The sequence below is a fragment of the Hyperolius riggenbachi genome, chromosome 11, assembly GCF_040937935.1.
Source record: "Hyperolius riggenbachi isolate aHypRig1 chromosome 11, aHypRig1.pri, whole genome shotgun sequence".
Classification (NCBI taxonomy): Eukaryota; Metazoa; Chordata; class Amphibia; order Anura; family Hyperoliidae; genus Hyperolius; species Hyperolius riggenbachi.
In genome coordinates, this window is record NC_090656.1 from 5,433,864 (window position 1) to 5,447,886 (window position 14,023).

At 46.1% G+C, this 14,023-nt stretch overlaps 1 protein-coding gene across 3 annotated transcripts in view; it reads left to right on the forward strand.

The window, feature by feature from the left end:
- ELMO3 (engulfment and cell motility 3) overlaps positions 1–14,023 on the forward strand; it is a 63,028-nt gene that overhangs the window by 38,127 nt on the left and 10,878 nt on the right. For all 3 annotated transcript variants that reach the window (XM_068261278.1, XM_068261277.1, XM_068261279.1), the window contains 5 exons: positions 6,128–6,232; positions 6,320–6,428; positions 8,909–9,045; positions 10,062–10,225; positions 13,737–13,849. In XM_068261278.1, coding sequence (XP_068117379.1) covers positions 6,128–6,232; positions 6,320–6,428; positions 8,909–9,045; positions 10,062–10,225; positions 13,737–13,849 — 628 coding nt within the window. The remainder of the gene's footprint in view (positions 1–6,127; positions 6,233–6,319; positions 6,429–8,908; positions 9,046–10,061; positions 10,226–13,736; positions 13,850–14,023) is intronic.

Here is a 14,023-nt window from a genome sequence, read left to right on the forward strand (position 1 = left end):
CATGCTCTGTACACACGCTGCTGCTCCATGCTCTGTACACACGCTGCTGCTCCATGCTCTGTACACACGCTGCTGCTCCATGCTCTGTACACACGCTGCTGCTCCATGCTCTGTACACACGCTGCTGCTCCATGCTCTGTACACACGCTGCTGCTCCATGCTCTGTACACACGCTGCTGCTCCATGCTCTGTACACACGCTGCTGCTCCATGCTCTGTACACACGCTGCCGCTCCATGCTCTGTACACACGCTACTACTCCATGCTCTGTACACACACTGCTGCTCCATGCTCTGTACACACAATGCTGCTCCATGCTCTGTACACACACTGCTGCTCCATGCTCTGTACACACACTGCCGCTCCATGCTCTGTACACACGCTGCCGCTCCATGCTCTGTACACACGCTGCTGCTCCATGCTCTGTACACACGCCGCTGCTCCATGCTCTGTACACACGCCGCTGCTCCATGCTCTGTACACACACTGCTGCTCCATGCTCTGAACACACTCTGCTGCTCCATGCTCTGTACACACGCTGCTGCTCCATGCTCTGTACACACACTGCTGCTCCATGCTCTGCACACACACTGCTACTCCATGCTCTGCACACACGCTGCTGCTCCATGCTCTGCACACACACGCTGCTGCTCCATGCTCTGTACACACGCTGCTGCTCCATGCTCTGTACACACGCTGCTGCTCCATGCTCTGTACACACAATGCTGCTCCATGCTCTGTACACACGCTGCTGCTCCATGCTCTGTACACACGCTGCTGCTCCATGCTCTGTACACACGCTGCTGCTCCATGCTCTGTACACACGCTGCTGCTCCATGCTCTGTACACACGCTGCTGCTCCATGCTCTGTACACACGCTGCTGCTCCATGCTCTGTACACACGCTGCTGCTCCATGCTCTGTACACACGCTGCTGCTCCATGCTCTGTACACACCCTGCTGCTCCATGCTCTGTACACACACTGCTACTCCATGCTCTGAACACACTCTGCTGCTCCATGCTCTGTACACACGCTGCTGCTCCATGCTCTGTACACACGCTGCTGCTCCATGCTCTGTACACACGCTGCTGCTCCCTGCTCTGCACACACACGCTGCTGCTCCATGCTCTGTACACACGCTGCTGCTCCATGCTCTGTACACACGCTGCTGCTCCATGCTCTGTACACACACTGCTGCTCCATGCTCTGTACACACACTGCTGCTCCATGCTCTGTACACACACTGCTACTCCATGCTCTGAACACACTCTGCTGCTCCATGCTCTGTACACACGCTGCTGCTCCATGCTCTGTACACACACTGCTGCTCCCTGCTCTGTACACACGCTGCTGCTCCCTGCTCTGCACACACACGCTGCTGCTCCATGCTCTGTACACACGCTGCTGCTCCATGCTCTGTACACACACTGCTGCTCCATGCTCTGTACACACACTGCTGCTCCATGCTCTGCACACACACGCTGCTGCTCCATGCTCTGTACACACACTGCTGCTCCATGCTCTGTACACACGCTGCTGCTCCATGCTCTGTACACACGCTGCTGCTCCATGCTCTGTACACACGCTACTACTCCATGCTCTGTACACACACTGCTGCTCCATGCTCTGTACACACGCTGCTGCTCCATGCTCTGTACACACGCTACTACTCCATGCTCTGTACACACACTGCTGCTCCATGCTCTGTACACACGCTGCTGCTCCATGCTCTGTACACACGCTGCTGCTCCATGCTCTGTACACACGCTACTACTCCATGCTCTGTACACACACTGCTGCTCCATGCCCTGTACACACGCTGCTGCTCCATGCTCTGTACACACACTGCTGCTCCATGCTCTGTACACACGCTGCTGCTCCATGCTCTGTACACACTGCTGCTCCATGCTCTGTACACACGCTGCTGCTCCATGCTCTGTACACACGCTGCTGCTTCATGCTCTGTACACACACTGCTGCACCATGCTCTGTACACACGCTGCTGCTCCATGCTCTGTACACACTGCTGCTCCATGCTCTGTACACACACTGCTGCTCCATCTAAAGTCAACTGTAGCAGGGAAAGAAGGGGGGCGGTGCTGTGAGCTGCAGGATGCCTGCAGATATTCTGGTGTCTCAACTTGTGCCTGTCCCCAGACACTGCACCATCCCTGGTCTGAGGGGGATTCTGGGCAGCTGTAATCCCCCCCCCCCTCCCAAGCAGGGAGGTGTGTCTCCAAAGCAACCATACTCCCGTTGCATGCTCATGTGACTAAAGAGAGGGTCTTTCATACTGACTGGTAGGGGAACAGTGAGCAGACACTAGTCTGGTGATCTATGAATTGTTGTAACAGGTATTTCTATCCCCCCCCCCTTATTTTTTTTTTTAATTCACACACACACACACACACACACACACACACTGTATACACACACACACACACACACACACACACACACGCACGCACACACACACACACACACACACACACACACACACACACACACACACTACACCACACACACACACACACACACACACACACACACACACACACACACACACACACACACACACACACTGTATATATACACACACACACACACACACTGTACACACACACACTGTATACACACACACTGTACACACACACACACACTGTACACACACACACTGTATACACACACACTGTACACACACACACTGTACACACACACACTGTATACACACACACACTGTACACACACCCACTGTATACACACACACTGTACACACACACACACACACACACACACACACACACACACACACACACACACACACACACTGTACACACACACACTGTACACACACACACTGTACACACACACTGTACACACACACACACACACACACTGTACACACACACACTGTACACACACACACTGTATACACACACACTGTACACACACCCACTGTATACACACACACTGTACACACACACACACACACACACACACACACACACACACACACACTGTACACACACACACACTGTACACACACACACTGTACACACACACTGTACACACACACACACACACTGTACACACACACACTGTATACACACACACTGTATACACACACACTGTACACACACACACACACACACACACACACTGTACACACACACACACACACGTACACACTGTACACACACACACTGTACACACACACTGTACACACACACACACTGTACACACACACACTGTATACACACACACTGTACACACACACACACTATACACACACACACACACACACACACCTATCTATCTATCTATCTATCTATCTATCTATATATATATATATATATATATATATATATAATTTTTTACAAAATGTCTTTATAGTCAATTATTGTTGTTAATACTTATCAAATTCATATAAAAAATGCCAGATTTGAGTTGAGAGATTCTTGCTGTGGGGGCTGCACATGTAAATCCCCCGAGTGTGGAAAGTCGCTTACAGAGGAACTGTAGTGAAAATAAAGAAAAGCATAGTAATTGTACAGTTTATCTACTCTAAAAGCTGCCATTGCATTTTATTGCATAGCTGCTGTATTTATATATTACAACCCATCTAGAGATCACTTCTTAACTGCACACATACTAGAAGCAGCGAGAACTCAGTTCCAGCAGTTTGCTAATGTTTACATTACTTTTTCCGATACATTCAGTAAACAAAAGATAATGTTATCACCTCTTCAGAAGCTGCCTGAGCAAAGCAAGGAGCTTTCCTCTGAAGAACAAAGTGTTGTGTTTAACAGTTGGAATGCTGTTCTGCTACACATTTTTTAGTGTTAGTAGATTTTATGTTGTAAATCTTTTAGAGCAAAGAAGAAATGCCAAATTTCAAACCACTTTACAGATAATTTAATTGGATGCAGGGAAAGATTACGCGTTTCGCAGGACCTGCCCGTTTCCTCAGGTCTACAGGGCAGTGTATTATGCAGCTGCGCTATATGCCACTACAGGGCCTCATTACTGCATTCTGCTATATGTCACTACAGGGCCTCTTTACTGCATTCTACTATATGTCACTACAGGGCCTCTTTACTGCATTCTACTATATGTCACTACAGGGCCTCTTTACTGCATTCTGTTATATGTCACTACAGGGCCTCATTACTGCATTCTACTATATGTCACTACAGGGCCTCTTTACTGCATTCTGTTATATGTCACTACAGGGCCTCATTACTGCATTCTGCTATATGTCACTACAGGGCCTCTTTACTGCATTCTACTATATGTCACTACAGGGCCTCTTTACTGCATTCTGTTATATGTCACTACAGGGCCTCATTACTGCATTCTGCTATATGTCACTACAGGGCCTCTTTACTGCATTCTACTATATGTCACTACAGGGCCTCTTTACTGCATTCTACTATATGTCACTACAGGGCCTCTTTACTGCATTCTGTTATATGTCACTACAGGGCCGCTTTACTGCATTCTACTATATGTCACTACAAGGCCTCATTACTGCATTCTGCTATATGTCACTACAGGGCCTCTTTACTGCATTCTGCTATATATGTCACTACAGGGCCTCTTTACTGCATTCTACTATATGTCACTACAGGGCCTCTTTACTGCATTCTGCTATATGTCACTACAGGGCCTCATTACTGTATTCTGCTATATGTCACTACAGGGCCTCTTTACTGCATTCTGCTATATATGTCACTACAGAGCCTCTTTACTGCATTCTGCTATATGTCACTACAGGGCCTCTTTACTGCATTCTGCTATATGTCACTACAGGGCCTCTTTACTGCATTCTGCTATGTCACTACAGGGCCTCTTTACTGCATTCTGCTTTATGTCACTACAGGGCCTCCTTACTGCATTCTTCTATATGTCACTACAGGGCCTCTTTACTGCATTCTGCTATATGTCACTACAGGGCCTCTTTACTGCATTCTGCTATATGTCACTACAGGGCCTCTTTACTGCATTCTGCTATATGTCACTACAGGGCCTCTTTACTGCATTCTGCTATATGTCACTACAGGGCCTCTTTACTGCATTCTACTATATGTCACTACAGGGCCTCTTTACTGCATTCTGCTATATGTCACTACAGGGCTTCTTTACTGCATTCTGCTATATGTCACTACAGGGCCTCTTTACTGCATTCTGCTATATGTCACTACAGGGCCTCTTTACTGCATTCTACTATATGTCACTACAGGGCCTCTTTACTGCATTCTACTATATGTCACTACAGGGCCTCTTTACTGCATTCTGCTATATGTCACTACAGGGCCTCATTACTGTATTCTGCTATATGTCACTACAGGGCCTCTTTACTGCATTCTGCTATATATGTCACTACAGAGCCTCTTTACTGCATTCTGCTATATGTCACTACAGGGCCTCTTTACTGCATTCTGCTATATGTCACTACAGGGCCTCTTTACTGCATTCTGCTATGTCACTACAGGGCCTCTTTACTGCATTCTGCTTTATGTCACTACAGGGCCTCCTTACTGCATTCTTCTATATGTCACTACAGGGCCTCTTTACTGCTTTCTGCTATATGTCACTACAGGGCCTCTTTACTGCATTCTGCTATATGTCACTACAGGGCCTCTTTACTGCATTCTGCTATATGTCACTACAGGGCCTCTTTACTGCATTCTGCTATATGTCACTACAGGGCCTCTGTACTGCATTCTACTATATGTCACTACAGGGCCTCTTTACTGCATTCTGCTATATGTCACTACAGGGCCTCTTTACTGCATTCTGCTATATGTCACTACAGGGCCTTTGTACTGCATTCTGCTATATGTCACTACAGGGCCTCTTTACTGCATTCTACTATATGTCACTACAGGGCCTCTTTACTGCATTCTGCTATATGTCACTACAGGGCCTCTTTACTGCATTCTGCTATATGTCACTACAGGGCCTTTGTACTGCATTCTGCTATATGTCACTACAGGGCCTCTTTACTGCGTTCTACTATATGTCACTACAGGGCCTCTTTACTGCATTCTGCTATATGTCACTACAGGGCCTCTTTACTGCATTCTGCTATATGTCATTAGAGTGCCTCTTTAATCTTGTGCAGAACAATGGCAGCCCGTGGCAGGACTTGTGTCTCACACCGCCGGGACTTCTGGCTCTGGATAACATGGTTTACTTCTCAACACGCTGGCCGAGTGCCTACAGCCGGGTGAGTGCACGACGTGTAGGATGGGCAGGCAGTAATGTGGCCCCTTGTGGCAGCATCTGACGTTATCATCTTTTGGTGTTGGTACAGTTTGTGTTGGAGAACAGCAGCCGGGAGGATAAACATGTCTGTCCGTTCGCTCGCAGCAGCATTCACCTCAGCCTCATCCTGTGTGATATTCTGCGAGTCGGAGAAACAGGTACCCCTGTCTGACTAACGGTCACCTCGTCCTGTGTCACTGCCCTCTCTGCCCTGTATCCTCCTGGTCTGTGCACACCCCTTCCTCCACTCCCCACTGACACCTTCTGCAGCACATTACAGAGTACATAGTCATGTCACTGACTGTCCTCAGAGGAGCTCACAATCTAATCCTACCATAGTCATAGCCTAATGTCCTACCATATTATTATTATGTATTTATATAGCACTGACATCTTCTGCAGCACATTACAGAGTACATAGTCATGTCACTGACTGTCCTCAGAAGAGCTCACAATCTAATCCAACCATAGTCATAGTTTAATGTCCTACCATATTATTATTATGTATTTCTATAGCACTGACATCTTCTGCAGCACATTACAGAGTACATAGTCATGTCACTGACAGTCCTCAGAGAAGCTCACAATATAATCCTACCATAGTCCTAGTCTAATGTACTACCATATTATTATTATGTATTTATATAGCACTGACATCTTCTGCAGCACATTACAGAGTACATAGTCATGTCACTGACTGTCCTCAGAGGAGCTCACAATATAATCCTACCATAGTCATAGTCTAATGTCCTACCATATTATTATTATGTATTTATGTAGCACTGACATCTTCTGCAGCACATTACAGAGTACATAGTCATGTCACTGACTGTACTCAGAGGAGCTCACAATCTACTCCTACCATAGTCATAGTCTGATGTCCTCCCATATTATTATTATGTATTTATATAGCACTGACATCTTCTGCAGCACATTACAGAGTACATAGTCATGTCACTGACTGTCCTCAGAGGAGCTCACAATCTAATCATACCATAGTCATAGTCTATTGTCCTACCATATTATTATTATGTATTTATATAGCACTGACATCTCCTGCAGCACATTACAGAGTACATAGTCATGTCACTGACTGTCCTCAGAGGAGCTCAGTCTAATCCAACCATAGTCATAGTCTAATGTCCTACCATATTATTATTATGTATTTATATAGCACTGACATCTTCTGCAGCACATTACAGAGTACATAGTCATGTCACTGACTGTCCTCAGAGGAGCTCACAATCTAATCCCTACCATAGTCATAGTGTAATGTCCTACCATATTATTATGTATTTATATAGCACTGACATCTTCTGCAGCACATTACAGTGTACATAGTCATGTCACTGACTGTCCTCAGAGGAGCTCACACTCTAATCCTACCATAGTCATAGTCTAATGTCCTACCATATTATTATTATGTATTTATATAGCACTGACATCTTCTGCAGCACATTACAGTGTACATAGTCATGTCACTGACTGTCCTCAGAGGAGCTCACACTCTAATCATACCATAGTCATAGTCTAATGTCCTGCCATATTATTATAATAAAGTATATAAAATATAAAGTCACACCTCTCTGGTAATGGCCTATCATTGCCATCTGATTGGGAGTGAAGTGAAGTGGTGAAGTGAGCAGGCAGCTGTAGGTCACTGAGGAGCAGATCGGCTTAGCACACTAGAAGAATGAGGCAGTTGTACAGCGGCTGCTGGAAAAGATTTTCATTGCACACAGGGAAGACTACGCGTTTCGCAGGTTGACCCTGCTTCCTCAGGTCCGTAACAAGTTGTGCCAAATATTCCAGCGGTATAACATCCATACATTACAAGCTTGCCCATACCTATATACAGTACCTATAGTAAGTATATAAAGAATTCAAAGAAATATTACAGATTATTACCGAGACTGTTACATGTCAGATGAATTAAAAAATAATGATGATAATCATAAAAATAAAATTATTGAGGGCTGGTTCACACTATGAGCGTTTGTGGATTTTTTTTAGGCGCTGGCGATTTTAGAAATCACCCTAAAAGCGCTTGTGCAATGGTTCCCTATGGCCTAATTGTCCATTATTTTTTTTTAAACTATTTTTTTAACTGAAACATTTTAAGCATGACTACATAATTAATTTAAACTAACCCTGCATTTGATTGATTTCACTCGGGGGGTGTGGTTTAGAGCTGAGAATTATCAGCATGTCACTCGGGGGGTGTGGTTTAGAGCTGAGAATTATCAGCATGTCACTCGGGGGGGTGTGGTTTAGAGCTGAGAATAATCAGCATGTCACTCGGGGGGGGGGGGGGTGGTTTAGAGCTGAGAATAATCAGCATGTCACTTGGGGGGGGGTGGTTTAGAGCTGAGAATAATCAGCATGTCACTCGGAGGTGTGGTTTAGAGCTGAGAATAATCAGCATGTCACTCGGGGGGTGTGGTTTAGAGCTGAGAATAATCAGCATGTCACTCGGGGGGTGTGGTTTAGAGCTGAGAATAATCAGCACGGGGGGGGGGGGGGTGGTTTAGAGCTGAGAATAATCAGCATGTCACTCAGGGGTGTGGTTTAGAGGTGAGAGTAATCAGCGTGTCACTCGGGGGTGTGGTCAGAGACTGACGCTCTGACGATCTTTCAGCCTCAGAGACCGGCCAGGGGTTCCTGAACCTCTTCTACGCACAGGAGCATTTCCTGCATGAGCTCTTCTGTGTCTGCATCCAAGTGCTGAACAAGACGTGGAAGGAGATGAGAGCCACTCAGGAGGACTTTGACAAGGTGAGGTTACTGCAGACAGCAGTACATTTTACATAATCATAATTTCGTATTAAAGTTCGCATTTACGATGTGAAAGGTGAAATTTCCTGCCGACTCTTAATTTTACACGTATCTGTAATTATGTTCCGTGATATCGCAATTACGCAAAAATTAGAAATGTGATACTTTGGGAACAAGTCAAAAACATTTCTTCAAAAAGAACTTGTAGATTTTGAGAAAATCTATTTAAAACAATTCCAAGTCATTTTTGGGGGGAAACTCAGTAAAATTATATTTTGCTGCCGTACACTTTAATATACCGTATTTTTCAGACTATAAGACGCTCCTGACCATAAGATGCACCCAAGTTTAGAGGACAAAAACCAGGGGAAAAAAATATACTAAACCTGCTGCATCCATGGTGAAGGGGCATCTTGTGGATTATCCCCCCTTCTGCCTCTTGTGTCTCCCTGTGTCCACCATGTGTCTTCCTCTGTCCTCCTCTATGCCCCTTTGTGTCCCCCTGTGTCCTCCTCTGTATGGACACAGTACAGGGAATCCCCGACATTGCAGCGGGTTGGAGGTTTGTATTGGCAGGCAATCACAGGTCAGGAACTCCCTGCATTTGGACGCAGTGACTTTTTTCCCCACTTTTGGGGAAGAAAAAGCGAGATTTATAGTCCAAAAAATACAGTATACCATGTTCCCTATACACGTTATTAAGATAATGTACAGTGTGAGGTCTACCCCATCCCCCCCCCCCCCCCCCCCCCCAGCCTTGTTACCCTTTTTTCATCCATGTAGGCTGGTGTAGCAGAATTCTGAGCCTGGACTGCACCCTGAGCTATACTGCAATGCATGGTTGTGGGGGAGGGGTGTTCGTCCTCTACCCCAAAGCCCTTGTCCATGCTGAGTTTGCCGTGCCAGGTTCCTGCTGTGTCTCCCCGATGTCTTGATGTTCTCCCCTTCTTCTGATGATCACCTTGCTGTGCTGGTTTCCTTGCGCTGAGATTGCCGCGCCTTGTCTCGCCCCCCAGGTGATGCATGTGGTGAAGGAACAGATATCTCGGACTCTTGCTCTCGCTCCCACATCGCTGGACTTTTTCCGGACAAAGATTTCCGCCCTGAATTACAGTGAAATTCTGCGCAGACGTCAAGAGGAAAGGCTGATCCAAGATGAAGCTCTTTCTCCACCGGTGATGTGAGGAAACACGCGCCTTAGCCAACTTACAGCTAATCTCTTTTATATCTAAATGTAGCACAGTGCAGCACTGAGGTAGGTGTCTGAAGCCTGGCACACACGTTCAATTATAATTGGCCAATCACTGACCAATTTTACCACCTCCCTGTACTACGAGGGTTTATCTACACAATCTGCACATAGTATTCAATATCTGTTGAACCTCATACAACATAGAGGTGGAAACATTGGTGAATGATTGGCCAATCATATGTGAAAGTGTGTGCCAGGCTTTAAGGTGCGTACATACATCCAATTTTGATTTGCCAATCATTGACCAGTTTTATCACTTCCATGTAGTATTAGGTTCAAATTTTGAATACCATGAACAGATGGTGCAGGTAAGCTCTCATACTACATGAAGGTGGTCAAATCGACCAATGATTGGCCAATCAAAATTGTGTGTGTATGCATCCATCCATCAAGCTTAGTACACACTGGCAATTATGATTGGCCAATCACTAGCCAATCTGACCACCTCCATGTAGCTTGGGGGTCAGCAGATATTGAATACTATGAGCAGATTGTGTTTGTGGAGCTAAACCCTCATACTACATGGAATTGGTAAAATCGGCCAATCAGAATTGAATGTGAGTACCAGGCTTTACCCAGGACTTGATCCCTCAGGTGGCATTGCACAGCTGAGACTTTACAGATGCATCACCAGCCTGTAGCCTAGCAAGGTGTTGTATTGCTATGCGGGGGGAGGAGGAGGGCTGATGGAGAGGCGTGGTTGTGACGTCACATGGCGGGCAAGGTAAGTGGGCAGAACAGTGTTCTCAGCTGAGTTGATCCGCCAGGCTGCCCGGGGCATTGGAGGCGGCTGTACACAGGCCAGACACTCTGCAGACGCCAAGCTTCACCTAACGTAACTCTATACAGCAGGCTAGGCAGGCATAAGAGAGGAAGGTCAGATCCTTTCTCAGGTTATTTATTAAGGTGGCCACACACCATACAATATCTGTTCAATTTAAAAATTGCAATCAATTTTTCTGACTGATTGTAACATTTAAAAAATATGACTAATGTACCACACACATATGTTCAATTTTCCCTCAATTATGATAAAAATTATTGGAAGCTCAGAGAAAACTGCCAGGGCATGTATATTAATAAATTAACAATCCAACACACACCATACAATCTTTAGTAGAAATTGAAGAGAAATATCTGGCATTTCGGATCGATTTAAATCGGAAAAAAACAGGAAATCCGATCGGATTTTTCAGTCGAATGAAAAAAAAGCTTTCGATTTTTTTGAGAGATACGATCGTTTTTATTGAATTACTGTAAAATCTGATCATTTTATTGTATGGTGTGTGGCCAGCTTTAGGCATGAACCAGAAGGTCACACTGCACACAGAGGCCCCAAATTAATCTAAAGGTCATGAAAATAAAGCCTTCACACAGGAGACTATAGGATGTAAAGGACACCCGAGGTGACATGTGACATGATGAGATAGACATGTGTATGTACAGTGCCTAGCACACACATAACTAGGCTGTGTTCTTTTTTTTCTTTCTCTGCCTGAAAGTGTTAAATATCAGGTATGTAAGTGGCTGACTCAGTCCTGACTCAGACAGGAAGTGACTACAGTGTGACCCTCACTGATAAGGAATTACAACCATAAAACATTTTCCTGTCCGTAAATGGCTTCTGTGAGCAGGAAAGAGATAAAAAGGGTCAATAATTCATAGATTTTAGCTCTAGCATTCTTCAATGAAGGGGTCATTGAGCAGAGACAATGAAACAGTAAAAACGTAAAAACTAGATTTATATATAAAACAAAATTGTGGGATATCTAAAAAAAATCATTTTTAGGAGAAGGAGGATATATACAATTGTTTTTGTCATCAGTTTATTTTCACCTCGGATGTCCTTTAACCCACTTGCCGTTACAATTCTGGCGGCAAGGGGGAAGCGCAGCACTTTTTTTTATAATTTTCTTTTTTAAAATCATGTAGCGAGCCCAGGGCTCGCTACAAGATAGCCGCTGACAAGCGGCATCCCCCTATCCCCGGTCGCCATGGCGACCGGGCGGGATGACGTCACCGGCGTCATGGACGTCGGGACGTCAGAGGGAATCCCGATCCACCCCTCAGCGCTGCCTGGCACTGATTGGCCAGGCTGCGCAAGGGGTCTGGAGGGGGCGGCGCGGCGGGTAGCGGCGAATCGTCAGCGAGCGGCGGCGATTGGAAACTGCACGCAGCTAGCAAAGTGCTAGCTGCGTGCAGGGGAAAATTTTTTGGGAAAATCGGTCCAGCGGGGCCTGAGAAATCCTCCTACGCAGGTTACCCCGAGCTGAGCTCGGGATAACCGGCAAGGAGGTTAAACCTCATACACACATGCAATTTTGATTGCCCAAAGCTTGGCCAATTTTACCACTTCCGTGTAGTACGAGAGCCAAAAGGCATTCATGTAATAAAGGCGCCTGGAAAAAGGCGCAGGGGATTACTGGTAGTAGAATGTTGGCATAATTACCAATATTCTACTACTTAATTCTGATAGTAAGATATCAGTATTCTTTACCAATATTTTACTATGACTTACCCTAACCTTACTCTCAGAACCCTCCGTCTACTGATGCCTAACCCTCAACCATCCTCCTGGTGGTACCTAAGGTGTCTGATAAACTCGCAGGTGCCGAGGCTTACCGCTATGTAAATTGTGGCATTGCATGGCACTTGCCTTTATTGCTGAAAATCGCGGCTTTTGTAATGGGAGTTTATGGCGACGCCCTTTTTTCCCTGGCGGCTCTTGCGCCCATCCGGTTTCGGGACTACAGATTTTGAATGCTATTTTGCAGTGGAGTGTTCTCATGCACATGCAGCAGCTCTGGGTTAGTGTTTAAAGTGATCGCAAGCCGAAGCTCGGGCTCAAAACCAGATAGATACTTTAAAAGAGGAAAGCCTCAGGATCCCATCGAAGCTTCCCTCGCTGCTGTACAGCCCCCCGTTGCTGAGCGTCCCCCCTTTTCACATCGGGGTCGCGCAGCTCTTCTTCCGCATTAATCACACGAGCGCGCATGCGCAGTAGCATAGAACCCGTGGCTCTGGCTTAGTGCGTATGTGTGGGCGGGCTGGGTCGGCTATTCCGCGGTTGGCTATTGCGCGGCCCGGTTAGGATTAGTGACAATACATTCCCACTAATCTTCCGGGGGGCCGGAATGGCATCTGGGGACAGCACAGCAGGGAGGGAAGTCTCAATAGGATCCTGGGGCTTCCCTCTCTTTAGGTGAGTATCTGATGTTGTGTACACCAGCTTTGGCTCAGGAACTCAGGAATAAATACACAGTGTATTTTGTACATGGAGACAAGTTTGTATGCAAGAAACATTGTAGCTCAAGTCATTTGTGAGTAGGGGACAGTCTGTATGTGGATATGAAAGAAATAATTCTCATTAATACACAGGTGAAATGATTGTGTCTGTGCTCAGGCCCTGCAATGAGTTCCTTGTGTTTTGTCTTATTAGGGAGCTGAGGAAACAGCTGCAGCCGGAGCTCCTGAGTCTGATCAGACAGCAGAGGCTGCACTACCTGTGCGAGGGGACCAAGTTCAGGAAAATCAGCACAAGGCGGAGGCAGGGTAAATGTCTGCATGCATGACGGATCTGGGGAACCACGCTGGATTCAGATTATATACAACTCACCTCTCCACCACAAAACGTAACGCCCCCGCCTGCAACACAATCTCTGTTGATGGCACTTCAATTACTTCCATCCCTCCATCCTGCAGAGCTTGGAGAGCCTAAAGGGTTTT